The 20293-nt window shown below is 35.1% G+C and overlaps 1 protein-coding gene across 2 annotated transcripts in view; it reads right to left on the reverse strand.

Moving 5' to 3' along the window:
• Positions 1–10069, reverse strand: part of LOC119084999 (muscle calcium channel subunit alpha-1) — a 61260-nt gene extending 51191 nt beyond the window's left edge. The window contains exon 1 of one of the 2 annotated variants that reach the window (XM_037195171.1): positions 9339–10069. In XM_037195171.1, coding sequence (XP_037051066.1) covers positions 9339–9357 — 19 coding nt within the window. In that variant the 5' untranslated portion in view covers positions 9358–10069. The remainder of the gene's footprint in view (positions 1–9338) is intronic. The other variant, XM_037195170.1, reaches the window with a different exon arrangement.
• Positions 10070–20293: the final 10224 nt, after the last annotated feature.

The following is a 20293-nucleotide window of genomic DNA, read 5'->3' on the forward strand; positions in this document are numbered from 1 at the left end:
GGAAATTTTGGGAATAATTGAGAATATTTGAGAATATTTGAGAATATTTGGGAATTTTTTGAAATATTTGGGAATTTTTGGGAATTTTTGGGAATATTTAGGAATTAATTCCAAAAAATTGATTCTTTTGAATATATTCTGCCAAAATGTTAGGCATAGAGGTAGACTACCTAGAGGAATTATGACCGAAACTCATTGAAAAATTATATCACACACACCACTAACACGAAAACGTCAACTTTGCTTTGCTTTTGACAGATGTTAGGTTTCTTTTTTTGTATTGTTATCAACCAGGCTTTATGAATCGTGTATAAATGCCACTGACATTTAATGACATCCATCAGAAGTTTATTTTAGAGGGTATTCTTTTGAATTTCGACTGACCGAAATCTGCCCCATTTTTTTCGGAACTTTCTTATATGTAGTGGTAGTATATAAGAAAGTCCCGGAAAAAATAGCGCTGATTTCTGTCAGTCGAAATTCAAAAGAAAGCTAAGAGTAGCTGTTCACGAGTCACTTAGGAATATCCAGCGACATTACAGCAGGTATTTTCTATCGTATACATTTCTTCAATCTTCTACTTCCCAAATATTCCCAAATATTCCCAAAAATTCCCAAATATTCTCAAATATTTCCAAAATCGATAACCAAATTATAAGCCATGAACGACATCTATTCGCGAAGCAGCAAAGCGTATTTATATCGGAAGACTTGAAGAAGAGAATACGATAGAAAATAATTGCCGTTCTACGGACTCATCTCTACTGGATCATCTCTTTTCTAGAATCACGGCCGACTAAAACCAGATTAATTTATCAGAAATCAATTTAGGGACTTAGATGCCAAGGTTTTTGAAGTCAAAGCAAAAATTTGGAACCTCGGACGTAATGTGCTTGACGTGATTAGGCAATGCCAATGCATATTCCTTATGAACAAAGTGTTATTTTCATTGCACTTAACACTTAAATCTTTTGGGGTTCCTCCATCGACTTAAAACAGGTCCTTTTGTGTATTAAAAAGTTTATAAGGATAATATCCACTGATCGTTCAAATATTTAAAGGGTAGTTCCTGAGTGAAAAGACGTCTGCGTCTCTACATACGACTTCTTCAATTCAGTTCAATATTTGGGAATATTTGGGAATTTTGTGAATTTTGGGAATTAATTCCCAAATAATAGGCCATGGCCCGATATAGTCAAATTCATAAAAATCAATCGACTACCGTGGCCTGGTCATGTACAACGAATGGATGAGGAAGGTGCACCACTGAAACTGCAATAAACAAATCCCAATCCGCTGCGGACCAGAAAGACCAAAATCAAAATAGAAATATGCAGTTGATTCGGATGTGAAAGCACTAAGAGTGTTTTGGAGTACGTTATGGCGCGGAATGTGTCCGAATGGAGAAGATTGCTGAATGAGACCAAAACCATTAGTAGGCTGTTGTGCCAGCCTTTAAATAAGTAGACCCCAAATGTATCGGCCACAAACAGCTACTATAGGCTGTTACAGCGTAAAACGTAATTTTATTCCAAAGGTGGAAGGGTAGTTAAAATTGTTGCAACGATCCAAACTTGTGATGATTATTAAAAAGTCGGAGCATTTTAGCTTCATATTTTACTACGTTTTTTAAAATAACTTCCATCCCCAATGTACGCCCTATCCATTTTCATTTCCGTTTTAATTTTTTCAAAAACTAAAATTGTGAAAGCTAATTTCGAAGTTGCTTCTACTTGAATCGTTTAATTTCATTCCAAATTAGGGACAATTTGAATTAATTTTCCAATGGTTTTGTAATCGACAAATATTTGATTAGCATTCGATTCACTAAAAGTTCCGTCGAACAATTAACCCATTTCAAGTGCCCACAAATGTATAACCTATCACATGAGACATTTATAAACTGAATGTTTGTCCGAAATAACGAAAAAGGTCACAACCTTAGCGTTGTCATTACATCAAAATAGGAAATTATTTATGTTACGTAGATTTCATGAAAATTTATCACTTCGATTGAAGAGGTCACAGCATTAAAGTTTGATACGAACTCCATAATAATCCACTCCATCTATTATTACAAAATATAGATTTCTTACAGTTTTCTACACCAACCAACCAGAAAAAAAAACAACCAACTCTCTGCCGATAAAACTGAGAACGTATGACATCAATGCTTATACCAAAGTTAATTTAAGACGGTCGGGTAGAGCGTAGAGCAAAACGATGGTGTATAGTATTTATTGATTGGTGGATTATCCCATATTCAAATTTAAGAGTTACAATTCTATTTTAGATTTGATGGTAAAAATGCCATCGTAAATGGAATGTCTCGTTCGGAAATCGAGACACGTCTTTCAACGTAAATTTCTTCGACTAATCATGATCGTAAACCGTCCCATCCCGAAGCTTTAGTCTTTTGTTCAATCAGAAAGCATATTTTATTCCTTTTTATGTTATTTTATACGTCAAACTCGTAAACCGCCCGTACACCGACAAAGACTCTTCCATTTCCATTCTTATCTGAGAATGTAGAAATATTTCTAAATGTGATGGGATTGGGATGGAATGGTGAATGGAGCTTTGCATATCAAATTAAATATGTTTTTGTCCTAAAAGCTGTTCGTCAGAACAAAGCCATTCTCGCAGCCAATGACGTGAATCAACGCACTTCAAGCATGAGTAGTACTCTAAATACGGTACTGAAACTGGACAGTGTATCAAGCAAATTTTGGCACTGTAAAAAAATTTGGAAACATTTTTCATACAAAATAGTACTCTATTTGGCAGCTGTCACTCTTGTCACTTTTGCTTGAAGTGCTTTGCGTGAATATCTATCTCAATATGGACAAATTGCCAACGAAGTTTATTTGTTACATATACCGTACTGAACCGACAACGAAAATGTTTTTATGAAAAATTGAATTGTTCGACTGTATGCTCAAACTCAAAGACCCAAATTGTTCGAACGATTTCCTGTCGCAAACAATTGCAATTTCGTATTCCCTTCGGTAATTTCTAATTCCATAAGCGTAAGCGAATTATTGATGTACTTAAAGGTTTTGCGTGAATAAACAGGAAAATGCAAAAGAAATAATTCATCAAGTTCGACGTTGCGGTGGGTAAATATTAGTTGAAGGGAAGACTTTACTGCTTATATCATAGTTCGTGTAACCCAATAAATAATGAGTTGGAGTTGGTGTTCCCTTAGATGGCAAAACGTACAGTTAAACGAAAGAACTTCAAGATTTGTTTTACACTAAGTGATACTTTGAACATACGAAGTAGCAGATTTAAAACCGTGCCGGTTTTTACAAGGTTAACGTAATGTAAAGACTGAAACTGGTTAATCCTGGTTTTCTGAGCGTCATTCCATTAGTATACGTCATCATGACGCACAGTGACTTTTATTCCACAATATCACCTCTGTTCGAAGCGTCAATTCTTTGGAAAAATATAATTTACAGTAAAAATTTGCAATGGCGGAAATTGATTTATTTATTTGCTAATCCAATTATCAGAGCCCATACCCAAGGGTATTAATTTCACCATTAGTTATAGCAGTTTCATGCGAATTTTACGAGTTTTTGTAATTAGTGATCTATATATTAGTAAAATTGGGTCAACACCACACTTCATCTGCTCTCACTACTGCACTATTACAAGAAGTATTCTGTATCTCTATCTCTATAATTAAGGAGTCTAAGTTTTTTTCACAGTACAGGCGAGAAAATTATCATTTTCTCACCTGAGCCACAGCACTGCTGCTAGCATGAACACATAAAATTTTCGGAGGCTAAGAAAATGACAGTAGGCAATGTGTTTCTTTTGTAAAGATGACTTTCTTTAGTTGTATGAGTTAAAACATACAATACAAACAGTCCTAAGCGGTAGCTTTTATCACTAAAGCCAACAAATTTGACATATGTCAATTGAGTGCTCATGCTATAGAGTGTTACATTTTGGAGATGTTTCAAGTTTGTTCCACGGCATCGTCATATAAAAAATACCGAAAGTGAACACGTAACACATTTTTTGTATGATGTCCCACGGCATAAAAGTGAACTATATCCGAAATGGAACACTCTACAGGAGAAGTGCTCTGTGCATCAGCAGAAACTTCGGGAGCCTTTGTTGTGAACAACGTCGGGAAAAAGGTTCGAAATTTCATTTTATCGAGTGAATTGTGACAAGACCCTCGAAATGGATTTTTCAACTTTTTTTTCCATCGGTGAACAAGTATCCATTGCAAGAATTGAATTCGTGTCTTTGCATTTAGCTCCGAATTTTTCCAGAAGGAAGCAGTAAGAAAATTTAAGCTATCGTAAGTGAATCGTCCTCTGCGTTTATTAGACTCATTTGAGATATGATTTATGATCTCATTAAATGCGACTTTCGTGTAGATATGGTAACCAAATCCAGAGCTCTCCTTTTCCGCCTATATGTACACCAATTAATGTGTCACACAATCTCATAATGTTGGTTTTTGGCTTTGCTTTATACTAACACTGTTTGTGGCACAGTACAGAAACGACAACGACAACAACATCAATAAATTGCAGCGTGTGCCACAATATATTGATGTTGTAACTGTACACGTTCATTTCATTCTTAATTAGTTCATTCAGCAGCGCCAGAAAGGATCACTATACTAAGTGGAGTATGTGGTGAATGAAAATTATAATTCATCGATGGGTGAGTGGTGTTTGCGTTGGATATGCGAATTAATAAAACAAAAAAATGATAACGCGACCGATTGTTCATTGTTAGAGAGGGAATTATGATGACAGTTTTGTCTTTTTTGCTTTTGAAGCACGTAATTACAATGTTTGAATGAACAGTGACATACGGACATACAGACAGGGTCACAAGCTGTATCGCATTAGTTTTCATTGAAAATCATTTCAATTACACATATTCGGAAAGGGTGGGATGTTGCTGGAATCGTTGTAATCATTGAAAACCTTTGCCGATTCATGTTTCTCCATCATTGTTTTTCTAGGCAACCTTCACCCAGGACCCATATCTGGAGATAACATTTTCTCGAATTTCGATTAATTTTCCCGAGAATAGAATTCAAACGCTTACAGCAACGTTGTATAAACCTCGGTTAAAAGGAACTAACAATGTAATCGTTATGAAGGTACTGGCACTTATTTGAACAGCTTTGTTCCAATATGTGTGTCTAACCATCCTCTCATGTACATATAGTTAAATCACAATTTTATCCCACTCTCCATGTCTATATCAATTATGGATACATAACATACTTATATAAATATCACAACTTGTTGATTGATGCCTTGTGACATACATACGTATATATATATATATATATATATATATATGTGTCTCACACACATGCTGTATAAATTCATAATATAGAGCGACGGTATACAAAGTCCGCTATAATTTTCATATTACGTTTTATTTCATAAGACGTTGAACCCTTGGCATTATAAATCCCTCTACTTTTAGAAGTGGAAACAGCGAGTGGATGTTCATCTAAAATTGATTATTTTCAGAGTAGATGTGAGACGATACACTTCTATATTTGGTATAATAATGGATTTCTTATCCTGTGCTTGTAGTAAAAACTACGACGATTTTATTACACGATAATGGGGTGTCATTCCGGCTTTTTTGTTGTTGTTGTTGTTTCTGTTCTTTAAACATCCTAGCACGACCCGATAAAGCTACCAGATCCTTTAAAATTTTCGTAGCATTACACAATGTACAATTAAATGAAATTGATATTGATGTTGAGTCTATAGTTATAGCAACACGAATTTTGTCTATTGTGTGACAGAAATAAACGGTTCGGTTTGTTCGTGTTTGATAGCCCCAAGTCATGTATGCATAACTTAACGGTTTGAGTTTTATTACGACAGACAACTATTTGAATATTTCACGATCATTATGTAAAATTGGAACTTATTTGGAAACGGGATGTCTTCATTCTCATAGAGCCGGTTTTTTTTTGTCCGGTACGGTGGGAGAAATTAAAGACGTCACGTTTTCGACGATTACAATCCAATCGATGTTACTCATTCCACATTCGACATCCACCGTAATTTTATGGAATTATATTCCTCGAGATTCTCTTAAATACCTTCCAAATGTAGTCCAATTACCTCAAAAACATAAAAAACAACTAAAAACGCCATTAAAACTAAAAACAACGGAGGCAGATCAATCTATTGTCATTTTAGTGAAACCACGGCAGAGTAAAATAAACCAGGCAGTAGCGGTTCATTCTTGAAACGTCAAATAAGAGGCCTAATTCACAAAATGAAATTGAACTCAAATGAACACTGAAACAAGTTGAATTAATTTTATTCGCAAAATATAAGGCAACCAGACAATTCAGGTCCCTAGTCAAATCAAGTGCTTCTGGCCTGGCTCTCCTACAAAATCCGGAGAACTAAAATCCGGAATTACAAAATCCAGACAAAAAAATCCGGAGGCTTCAAAATCCGGAAGCCTCAGAATCCGGAAACCTCAAAATCTGGATGCTTCAAAATACCGAATTACAAAATCCAGGTTAAATTTGGTGCAAAAGCACATGTGCCTGCACCGAATCGGTACAAAGATCAGGATGGAAGGAAAAAGCTGTACCGAGTAGGTAATACTCCTTTCTTAAAAGAAATGGCAGCTGTAACGACTAGACAACAATCAAGATGGAAGGAAAAAGCTGTACCGTGTGGTACAACTCCTTTCTTTAGAGAAATAAAAGCTGTACCAACTAGGTACAACAATCAGGATGGAAGGAAAAAGCTGTATCTAGAAGGTACAACTCTTTTCTTTATAGAAATAGAATAAGTCCATATAGTTGTGACAAGTATAAAAGTTGGACCTAATTCATCATAAAAAATCTGTACTAAGCTAACTTTTTAGACACATCAAAAACACCCGGACAAAGTGTCATTGAACCTTCAAGGGGGGATTCTCCCCCCTTGGCCCCCCTCAGCGGGGGCTGCCGCCCCTCGACCCCGCTTTTTTATTTTTCTATTTATTTCAGGGCCTGCGGCGCTGATTTCATCCATTAACTACTAAACCAAACCTAGCAATTAAAGAATATATTTCAAGAATAACCAGAAGCAACCTTTTATATTTTCACACTTGAAATTACAATATTTAATTGTCAATGCAACTGTGTCAATTACAGTTGGTAGCGTCCATATTTATGTCTTTTCTGTATTTATTTTGCTTATCCCTTCTGTCAACTTTTGACAGCATTTCACGTTTTATTACGTTTTCTTTTCCTGCAGCGAAAACCATATCTCAGCAAAAACAATCTATAATTTTTATCAAACAAATATCCAGAAATGACGGGTCCTACTCAGGTGGATGAGGATTTACAGTTTTGGACGCCATTTTTTAGAACTTTTTCGCAAAATTTCCAAGGTCGAAATAGTTCTCTCTTTGCTCAACAGTTATACTATCAAAATGATCTCTACGTGAAGATGGAAGAGTGAAAGTTCTGTAAAAGATTGTTGAATGGTATCCGTAAGTCTAGAGTATACACCGAATTAAATCCCTATGTACATTGACAAATGTGATTCTAAAAAATTGCAATAATTGCAACAATAGGAACAAGGTTGTTGAAAATGTCAATCGTCATCCACAGAGAAACAACACAACCTCGCATTTACGTTTTACTCTCGTTCGTTTTCGTCTTTTTAAAACTCTTTTTTTACTATACTATAGGATGGAACAAACCTATGGAAAGTGTGTATTATTTGCCTCCGACGACTTTTGAATTTACACTGCCACTGTGCCAATTATGTGACACTGCAGTTTCAATACTATCACTAATAGCAGCTTTCAGAATTTTACAAAGTTCCAACATCTTCGCCAAGCTAACATCTTCGTCAAAGTTATCCGGAAAAAATCCGGACGAAATCCGTAAAGTTTAACATCGATCAGGATTTTGAAGCTTCCTGATTTTGAAGTTTCCAGATTATGAGGCTTCCGGATTTTGATGTTTCCGGATTTTTTTGTCTGGATTTTGTAATTCCGGATTTTAACTCTCCGGATTTTGTACGATTACCTCCTGGCCTTGTTTACTTTACTCTGCCGTGAGAGAAACAGATAAAATTTGATGGAAAAATTAGTGAAATTTCTGGAATTTAATTCCCCACACGTAACGGTTATTTGTTTACCATTGGGTTTACTCGAGCGAATTACTTTCGCTGTTGGAGCTGAACATATAATTTTTCATCCGTTCGTGGCATGAATAACCGGTATTATCCACAAAACAAATACAAACAAAGTGACAGCAGGTTTCTTTCAAGGTGAAATTAAATGTCAAACTGTCATCCACAGAGCCATAACCTCAACACTATTAACAATGCAATTGTCAAAATAACAAAGAAAAATAAGTTGTGGAACCATTTCTATGGATGACGGCTTAACAGTTGCTTGGAAGAAACCTGTTGCAAAGAGAATGAAAACTCTTGTTCATCCCAAAAAGGAGAAAATAAACTGTCAACCAGTCATCATCTTTGTTCGGAAAATCACTCTTCATATAGAATGAAAAGGAGGCGTTTTAAATTGAAAACCATACAGTGAGCAGAGATTTTCGTTTGAGAAATAATTGTAATTTTCACTTGTTATAAAGAAGTTAAACGAGTGAAGAAAATAGAGTTATTCACGCCGCACGGATGAAAACGTCTTAACATTGGTAATGCGTGTGGAATGAATGAAGAGAATTGGATTGTAATTGTAATTTCTTACATTTTCCTCCGACTGTATTTGTGGCGTTCTATTGGTTAATTTTCCAAAATTAATAGCAAATGATCGAACACCAAAGAAAATGCTATATGAAGAAAATTGGTAATAGAAATTCGGTGAAGTGGAAGATGTTCGAAAAGAAAATTCCAGTCAACGTTGTGGAGAACATATACGTAGTTACAGCACACACACAAAAAAAAGATAATGAAGAAGATGACTGACTGCTGTGGTAAAATGACAACACAAAAAATATTCAAAGCTTTGTCATTTTCCTTCAGATGTTATATAGTATTGGGACACCACAAAGAAAATGTAATATCCTCCTCCGTAAGCATGATACTGACAGTATATCATACTGTTTTTAATGAACGACTAAAAAAATGGGAATCTGAAAAAACGTCCCGTATATAATAATAGGCGCGTAGATTGTACCCCATGTACACAACGGAAAAAATTTTGTCGCAATAATCGTAAAAATGAAAATTTTCTTATCAGAACAAGATGTAGTTGCACAAATATAATCATGCAATAATTCGTAGTCTGACTGCTTTTTCAGTATACGTACCACAATTTCACAAGTATAAATAAACGAATGTAATTTGTACCTGTGCTATGAATTTCCATAAAATTACTCGCTAGACAATCCACAATAAGAAAAACGAATCAAGTTGGTCGCTTTGATGTAGTGGAAAATTGTTTGCTCCTGTTCTTCTTTTCTGTTACGATGTTGTGCATAACAGAAACACAAAATTCATCAGTTCACATTCACCAACAAAACGGAAAATTTCTTCGGAACATATTTCACACACATCCATTGGTTAGCTTTTCCATTGTAAGGAAAATCTTGGAATTTTCAATCAAACGAAATGGAAATCATTTTAAACGGCAACGAAAAGTAATTTTTTTTTATATAAATCAAGAACCGAATATACATCCACGACAACGCCTATTCCACATAAAACCACATTTAAATGCCCTATTTTACAGCATAACCAGAACGTGGTTGATGCTTTTCAACACCAAACCGAGTGTAATTAATTCGATTTTTTTTCTCTCTGTTCGTTCAATTTTATTCACGAAAACTTCACAAAAAACCACTCAAAACATGGACAATGTAATTCGCACAGCCCGATATGTGTGTCGACATGTTTAACATGTATCCCAGTTTTAGTAGAAATACAAAAAAAAAAAATTGAATGAAAAGTTCAGTGGCCGTAGATTATCGTATTTGTTGTTGTTTTTTGGGTAATATTCCCGAAACTGAGGATGAAAATCTTCGAAAACCACTGAAGCACACTATACTAATACTACACTCCACGTTATCAACATCATTTTATTTTTGGGGAGGTTGCGCACACACGACTGCCGAGTGTATCCACATAAAATGACAATCATTCACTGAGCCGAATGAAGGAAAAAGATGAAAAATTCGAGTGGAAATTATGTGTGTCAGAATGACTGAGATATGAAAGGGAATTTTTTTTTGTATCAGAATCGGTTGTATCCATACACACACACAACGATTGTGCTGTTATAGTGTTAGCGTATAGCTTTCTTGGTACGTTTAATTGACTTGTCTAAATAAAGCTCAATCCACAATTTGTTGTAATGTGTGGTGAACATAAAGTAAGGGAAAACATTTCTTTTTGAAATCAGATGGAATGACACAAAGGGGGGAATTGATCTTTTCTTCCGTGTACTAACCGACACAAAGTGACCGAAAGGCAGTGGAGAAATTCATGTAAAAAATCTTAAATTTGACGAACTGAACGAGCGAGGAGAAAACAGATGTTTTCGTCACTATTGTCAAAGTGTAGGTCCACTGAGTGGTATGAAATTGTAGCTCTCTTTGTTGTGAGAAATCTTGCGTTCCGAAATAAAGATCGTAGAAAATAACTTTCTTGGTTACACAAATTGACTAAATCCCTCCATTCCTACCATTGTCGTTTCTCATACTGATTACATGACGGCGGCGGCGCAGTAATCTTCCCGTCGGTGTACTCTCTAAAAATAATTCTCTGTAAATGTGAATACAACTTCAGTGGAATTCGAGGGGCATGTACAGATATATTCCATTAAAACAATCTAGAAATCTATTCAATGTCCCCTTCTATTTATTGAAGTACCTTAGCACCACTATACAGTCTGCATGTACGTATGTTCGCCGTGTTTGCATATTTATATGGAAAATACTTGTCAAGTCGGTACAATCTTGAATTGAAAATGTGACAGAATGGAAGAAGAAAAAAATGAAATGTTTGGCGTATGATGTGGGGTACAGAGATGGTAACATGTTAGATCGAATGAGTTTTATGTTAATTTCTAATCCATTTTGACGGCAGTCGATATCAATCAATTTGTATCTTTGACGAATATTATAATGCCGACGATGAAAGTGCTTACTATACGCACAGGGGAATTGAGCCATTCTCATTTATTATACGTTTTCTCCATTACAAAATTATATTAAAATCCAGTGAGGAAAGGTTGCGGTCAAAATTTCGAGTTTCTTTGGCTTGAATTCGAAATTCAGTTGTTGATCGACAGACCTTTTTTACCTCAAAGTAGTTCTTTAAGGAGAATTGCAGAAATATACCACTTTCTGAGACGAGGGCAAAACCGGTCTGCAAAAAAAAATCAATGAACCACAGATACTTTGGTTTTTTGAACGAAAATATCGTTCTTTGGACGATAATATCGTTCTTTGGACGATAATATCGTTCTTTGGACGATAATATCGTTCTTTGGACGATAATATCGTTCTTTGGACGATAATATCGTTCTTTGGACGATAATATCGTTCTTTTGGACGATAATATCGTTCTTTGGACGATAATATCGTTTTTATTTCGTTCTTTGGACGATAATATCGTTTTTTTTTCTTTTGGACGATAATATCGTTCTTTGGACGATAATATCGTTCTTTGGACGATAATATCGTTCTTTGGACGATAATATCGTTCTTTGGACGATAATATCGTTCTTTGGACGATAATATCGTTCTTTGGACGATAATATCGTTCTTTGGACGATAATATCGTTCTTTGGACGATAATATCGTTCTTTGGACGATAATATCGTTCTTTGGACGATAATATGGACGATAATATCGTTCTTTGGACGATAATATCGTTCTTTGGACGATAATATCGTTCTTTGACGATAATATCGTTTTTTTTCTTTTTGGACGATAATATCGTTCTTTGGACGATAATATCGTTCTTTGGACGATAATATCGTTCTTTGGACGATAATATCGTTCTTTGGACGATAATATCGTTCTTTGGACGATAATATCGTTCTTTGGACGATAATATCGTTCTTTGGACGATATATTTTTTTATTTTCGTTCTTTTGGACGATAATATCGTTCTTTGGACGATAATATCGTTCTTTGGACGATAATATCGTTCTTTTTTTTTTTGCGATAATATCGTTCTTTGGACGATAATATCGTTCTTTGGACGATAATATCGTTCTTTGGACGATAATATCGTTCTTTGGACGATAATATCGTTCTTTGGACGATAATATCGTTCTTTGGACGATAATATCGTTCTTTGGACGATAATATCGTTCTTTGGACGATAATATCGTTCTTTGGACGATAATATCGTTCTTTGGACGATAATATCGTTCTTTGGACGATAATATCGTTCTTTGGACGATAATATCGTTCTTTGGACGATAATATCGTTCTTTGGACGATAATATCGTTCTTTGGACGATAATATCGTTTCTTTGGACGATAATATCGTTCTTTGGACGATAATATCGTTCTTTGGACGATAATATCGTTCTTTGGACGATAATATCGTTCTTTGGACGATAATATCGTTCTTTGGACGATAATATCGTTCTTTTGGACGATAATATCGTTCTTTGGACGATAATATCGTTCTTTTTGTTTTCGTTTCTTTTGGACATAATATCGTTCTTTGGACGATAATATCGTTCTTTGGACGATAATATCGTTCTTTGGACGATAATATCGTTCTTTGGACGATAATATCGTTCTTTGGACGATAATATCGTTCTTTGGACGATAATATCGTTCTTTGGACGATAATATCGTTCTTTGGACGATAATATCGTTCTTTGGACGATAATATCGTTCTTTGGACGATAATATCGTTCTTTGGACGATAATATCGTTCTTTGGACGATAATATCGTTCTTTGGACGATAATATCGTTCTTTGGACGATAATATCGTTCTTTGGACGATAATATCGTTCTTTGGACGATAATATCGTTCTTTGGACGATAATATCGTTCTTTGGACGATAATATCGTTCTTTGGACGATAATATCGTTCTTTGGACGATAATATCGTTCTTTGGACGATAATATCGTTCTTTGGACGATAATATCGTTCTTTGGACGATAATATCGTTCTTTGGACGATAATATCGTTCTTTGGACGATAATATCGTTCTTTGGACGATAATATCGTTCTTTGGACGATAATATCGTTCTTTGGACGATAATATCGTTCTTTGGACGATAATATCGTTCTTTGGACGATAATATCGTTCTTTGGACGATAATATCGTTCTTTGGACGATAATATCGTTCTTTGGACGATAATATCGTTCTTTGGACGATAATATCGTTCTTTGGACGATAATATCGTTCTTTGGACGATAATATCGTTCTTTGGACGATAATATCGTTCTTTGGACGATAATATCGTTCTTTGGACGATAATATCGTTCTTTGGACGATAATATCGTTCTTTGGACGATAATATCGTTCTTTGACATAATATCGTTCTTTGATATTTTTTTGACGATAATATCGTTTTTGGACGATAATATCGTTCTTTGGACGATAATATCGTTCTTTGGACGATAATATCGTTCTTTGACGATATATCTTTTGGACGATAATATCGTTCTTTGGACGATAATATCGTTCTTTGGACGATAATATCGTTCTTTGGACGATAATATCGTTCTTTGGACGATAACGTCGTTCTTTGGACGATAACGTCGTTCTTTGGACGATAACGTCGTTCTTTGGACGATAACGTCGTTCTTTGGACGATAATATCGTTCTTTGGACGATAGTATCGTTCTTTGGACGATAATATCGTTCTTTGGACGATAATATCGTCCTGAATGAAAATATCCGCTGGACAACATTTTCTGATAAAAAACGTAATTTTCCAAACAATTGTTGAAAGGAAAATAACTCTGTTAACCAAAATATCGTTGATCCAGTCAACACTTTGGTTAACCGAAACAATGACACAAAAACATTTAGATGTTTTCTGTGTGGAATCAAACTCTAGCATTTATACAAGTGTGAGCATTGAGGTCTGACTTCACTTGTTCTTGCACAACACTTGTACTTGTATTATGTTGGTTAATACCCAGCTTTAGTGGTAGCCCGCATGATAGCATGTTTGGTGATGAAATGGGTTGGAATTTATTTTCATTCGAAAATGAACTAACATTTTGTTTATGGTTCGCTAGAGATGTACATGTACAAAGGTATGACTTACTTTCTAGAGGTTTGTCATTTCCTTGCCACTGTCGCCATCACCTGATGAGAAAGTGGTATTTTTGAACAGTATTTTAATGCAAAACGTCGAAAGACGTATTTGATACTTCTCAAAAACAAAAACCATTCGCAATTTCAAAATAACACTGATTCGGTCGGAGGAAAAGCTCAATTTTCGGACGAATTTCGATTTTTTGTGCTGTTGAGAAAAATCGTCTAAAAAACGATATTATCGATCAAAAAACCACACAGGACGATGTTATCGTTTTTTGAACGAAAATATGGTTTCTGACCATATTGACCGTGTATCCTGAAATCTCTACAAATCCTATGCGAAAATAGTGGATGAAAATAGTATCTGAAAAAATCGCTATGTTCCATACACCATCCTCTAAGAGGAAGTTCCTCTTCAAGGAGTTTTAAGTTTAGCATGTGAGTGTCCGTGTCAGTTCACTTTTGTTCATCAGGTGTATGTTAGTGCAAATTATTTTGTAATTAAGAAAATCCAAAATGTTTTTCAGCATCCGCCAAATGAATCATCTTATAGCTGGCATCTACTATGTACAACAAAGGCGGGCGAATTATATTTATATATTTTAGAGAATTCGTATCTATTCTCCACTCGGACGGCTATATATCCACACATAAAAAGCGAAAATCAAAATTGTAGCACATGAATAGGTATAACAGAATAGGTATAACAGAGAAACTCTCCATATGCGTTTTTACGATCGGTTTTTAAAAGAAAATAACAGAAAAACACGTACATAAGCAATTTGGTCCGTGATACACCGTGCCGAAAAACATGGATTTTGTGAGAAATCTATTTTTAATTTCATTTAAAAATAGTGTATTACCATTGCAAATGCTCGTATTAAATTATCTAATTGAATAGTGTTTCACTAATGTGGTATTTTTTCTGTCGATAACATATAAAATTGCTTAGAGGCAGCGCCAATTAAAAGCGAACAATTTTTTTTTTTTTTTTAATTTTCTTTCTGTTTGCCTTTACCTTAAACAATGTATCTCCGATAGTATCATCATAATCAATATACACACGTCCCAGTCAGCAGAAATTATGTTCCCAAAATAATTCGATTTGGACACAACTACAAAATAGATGTGAGTTATTTTACAGTATGGTGTATTAAGAGATGATCCCCGGATGGAAAGTGGCATACACGCACAAATTTCGTCTTTTTTTTTTCTTCTCTTGCTTAATTCTAACAATCAAAATTTTCAGAAATCAAATCACAATAAAAACACCAAATTCCTCTTTTCGAGTTATATCACGACAATTACACAAAAAAAGAAATGAATTCACAGTTATACCCAGCGCGACAAACTCAAATTATTTTTTCAATTCGATAAACATACATGGCAGACAGAGTTTTTCCACTTTTTAAATCCTAAATATTTTCGAATACTTAAACGATTTCTTTTATTTTTTGGTTACAACTGCGAAATTATACACGGTATAACTTCAGAGTCTGTGCTCTAACTAGCTCTTTAAATTTAACTGAGTCGAAAAGCACGCCATTTAGTCTATGCATTAAATATAGAATATTCGAAGAGACGATGATACTTTGCGCATTTATCGTCTATTGTGAGAAAACACGATCATTGTGTTTGTGTGCGTAGGAAAAACGATCGTCCGATCGGGTCAGTACGGCATTTCCACATTGTTTGATGGCAGAAGAGCAAGAAATAGTTCTTTGTGTAGCAAGTTGCACAAAACGTCCACACTTACCACTAACGCAAGGAATGATTAGTTGGGCGCTACGCACAACGTTTTCTGCATAACTCTATAGAATAGTTACAATTGAAAAATATAAGGTAACCTAACGCATGTGAGATTTTCAGCACGAGCCGGAGGCGAGTTCGAGAATCGGTCGTGATATTTTGATATTTAACAGAAATCCAGAATCAATTGAAATTTGTTTGAAATTGTCAAGGTTTGTTCTTAAAGTGTTTACCAGGTTGTGCTTCTCCATACAATAGTCCTGCTCACTTTACTAAAAAAATCTCTGAATCTCAATCGCGCAACGCAATCGAGGTTTATATGAAAACGCATAGAAACACACCAATAGTCGTTTGTGTACCTGTTTTGGACGATTGATTTTAGGCAATTTCGCGGATTGTAGGCCGAACGAAGCGAAAGTGCCTTGAATCAACCGTCCCAAACAGGTACACACGTGAATTTTCATGCAAGGGGCAGAAAACCCGAGAAAATTTTTAAAATTGTTCTCATTTTCGGCCCTGTAGCATCAAAAACAAATTTTTTGTTATCAGATGCAGCAATGAAATCGACATTCTTCCGCAAGTTCTGGAAAAGTTTTTTTTAAGTGGATATACAAGAATGTGCAAATGTGAGCAACTTCATATTATTGATTTTGTGTTGAATTCGGATAATAAGTTGAATTTATAACGTTAATTACCCCCAAGTTTTCAACAGTATAGCAAAGGTTATGTTCAAACTAATGAAGTAGCAGATTTTGATTCTAACAATTTTTAATTATTAACCAAAAGAAATCACTGATCAAATGTTTACAGCGATACGACTGCCGTTTCTAAAAGGCTAAGTCAGAAAACCGCTCGAATGTTTTGCGTATTGCGATAGAGTGTTGCATAGATAGTGTTTTATCCAGAAAATATTCGAGATTCGTACGCTACAAATTGAAATTAAACAAAATTTCGTGATTATGAAACGATTCTTTTCGAGCGAAAGATATCAGCGGGATGCCACTTGAATGTTACACACATTGTTCATTTAGACAATAACAAAATTCCTTGAGTTTACAATTACGTTTGGAAGCATGATACATCCATTTGCGGTATTCACCGTTTTTTTCTGTTACAAATATGAAAAACCGACCTAGCAAAATCAACAACAACAACAACAAAAAATCCTAAAATATCGTACAATATTCGTGAATGAAAATTTCGGAAAAATTTTCATTTACGTCACGCGTAAATAATGTGTCACGTATTATGTTTGATGGAATCGTGTTGAGAAGGTAATGTCGCTATGTAGTGAAATTTTGTTTGTATATAAAAGAAGAAGAAGATTGAATGCGGCGATTAAGTGTTGATACACACGACACAGACTCGTTAACGTTTTCGAATTAATTCGTCTGATCAATTTCGTGAAGCATGGTTAATGAGCGGGTTTTTTTTGGGAAGGTTAACTTAAAACGGACAATAAGTGAGAATCGGAATGGGTTGAACCTGAACCTGATTGACCAGATTTTTTCAGTTCAGGTTCTAGTCGACGAAAATTCAACCTAAACCTGACCTGAAAAATCAAGCTTCTTCTTCGAAAAAAAGTCAGAAAAACTTCAAACCTACTAAGCCGAATCAAACCTGAACAGGTCAACCAAGCATTTCAGCTTTCAGGTTATCATGACGGACCCAAAACATGAAAACAGGTTCGAGGACTATTCCGATCCTCAGACTAAGAATTTCAGAACGTTCTTTTTATCTGTCGAAACATTTACTTTTCCGGTGTTTAACAAGACAGTAGTGATGCATTTTCTGGCTGCAAGACAACAACAGTACATTACTATACCAGTGAAGGAATTTGATATTTCGTATCCAGATGAGTGAAAGAATCCAATGGCTTTAGCCCGAGGTACTTTTACTCATCCTGATACGAAATTTACTCTTAGTAAAGTAATAATCCTTTAATGCATAGTGTGAGAGTGTATTGGTGTGAGGGAAACTATTTTATCGCATATATTGTGTGTGTATTGTGCGCTATATACACGACGTACATAAGAGTAAACAAATTTACCCTAGAGTGCTACAGTACATTACGTTACAAGGGAGAAGTCAGAAAGTTACTTTCCGAGTAACGTATATAGTTTTACATGCTTGCTAAGCGGGGCGAAAGTAAGAAATGTCAAATTCAAGGGGCGAAAGCGATAGCTTTCGCCCCGTGGGTTTACATTTCTTTTTCGCCCCGCTTAGCAAGCATGTATAAGGTTTTGCAAGCAAAATTAAATCACTAGAAAAAGAGATGTTTGCCTGCTGCGATAAAATACCTCACCGATATAAGGCTGTATATAAGAGACTCGTACTAATACTTGCGCAAGCGCGCGTATACGTACACGTCTCTTATATACAGCCTCATAGCAGTAATGTACTATTCTAGTGATGGAAACGTCACTTCCGCTGTATGTGCACCAACACACTCTCAACTATTCCATTAAAATATATTTCAACACAAACCAATACACACCCGGTGTGTACTTTCCTCGTGCTGCGTACTCGGTATATAATACACACCTTGTGTGTGTTGGACCAACACTGTTGGTCTATGTTGAAACTTACAGTAGGTATTTGCGTCAAGTTTATCCAATTAAAAATTTTACTTTTTATATAACTGCCGCTGCATTACAGGAAAAACTCTCGATTGAAAAGAACTGATGATGATCTCATTCATTCATTCATCAGGGAAAATATGAAAAATAATAATCATTGTATACACACGACACATACGGCATATATAATTGGACGATTGGGTCTATTATTTATAATATAAATGTATGGATGGATACATAAGTTCGGCATGTGTGTTGATGTTGGTAATATTTTGGATATCAAATATTAGAAACAAATAAACCCGGTCAAAGATCTCAAAATTTGCACTGTGACTCCCCTTTGCTAGGCTAGAATTATGTCAGTGAAAAATATTTACTTTACTAGTGAGGTAATGTGGCCTTTCCCTCACTAGTGAAAACCTTTTCCCTCGCTCGTAAAGTAAAACGTTATACTTTACACTTGACAGCCCGAGGTACTTTTACTCATCGTGATACGAGATATCAAATTACTTCACTGGTATAGTAATGTACTATTAATTATTTATTCCAAGAATCGTTTCTGAGCCCACAATTATTTTGATTTGTAGTTTGGAGACTTTCACACTCAACGCCGTTTTTCCCTAGGGAGATAAATAGGATGTTCTCGTACATTATTTCACGCTGCTAAAATCTGTTTTGTTTGAAAATGGAATTACCCGGGTGAATGAATGTGTATCACCCTGTCATCCTCATATATGTTTTCCATCATTTCTCCCATAATATACTATTGGATCAACGCCAGGAAGCATTTCTTTTGGAGATGTAAACCGGAACAAGTTGGTAAGGTTCTTACTTTCCAGGATCCGGAAAACCTACAGTTCTACGGGCAAATTTTATTCAGAGTGGCCAATACAGGATTCGTGTACTTCGATCTGCTTGTAAGTGTTGGCTACTTAGATAATATCAAATTGAAATTCTTACAGATTTGGTAGGCACAACATAACTTTACCTTGAATAGCTTCAAAAGGGCAATAATAATTAATCAGTGGTCTAAGATAAGATATAAGTCGTTTTCATCGCTAATTTTTGTGAAACAATCTTTTTTGCCTGTCCCCTTCACCATTGGTTGATAGCTATAATTTGACCGTACGCTTCATGTAAAGTCGAATGACTAATTTCTAAAAACAATCGACTTTGAGAGCATGACGATGGAATAGATAATCTTTGTATTTATTCTCTACCATGCGAAATCGTACGAAATGTTGTAAAGGCAATAAATTAGGATTTGCTTTACGTCGGAAACACTTTATCTTCGTTTCGAAAAGACAGTCATCATAATCCAAACGTTATCGATTAGATTTATTGTCATTCTCATGCACTGAATTCAAATAACCTTTAATGCTTATATATATTTGTCGAATCTGTTACTTCCTTCGATCTAATTATTTTCGACAAATTCATTCAAGATCTTTTACTTCGTTAGTTTTAACTTTTATTTTTCTTAGCCAGCATGAGCTACAGTTCAATGAATATGTTGTGCTACAGGGAGAGAAAAGTGAAAGGCGACATGTTTCCCAATTTTGAAGTTTTTTGTGGTTTAAAATTGATTCCACGACAAGAATTTCGTAGAACAAATGAACATCCAGATTCTTCTTTTCTGAATAAAATATAAAAATGAAAAATCTAGATTTTCATTTGTTAAATAAGTTTCGTGTGGAACCATTTACAAACCACAAACAACTACCAAAACAG

This window comes from Bradysia coprophila, unplaced genomic scaffold (assembly GCF_014529535.1).
Source record: "Bradysia coprophila strain Holo2 unplaced genomic scaffold, BU_Bcop_v1 contig_94, whole genome shotgun sequence".
Taxonomy (NCBI): domain Eukaryota; kingdom Metazoa; phylum Arthropoda; class Insecta; order Diptera; family Sciaridae; genus Bradysia; species Bradysia coprophila.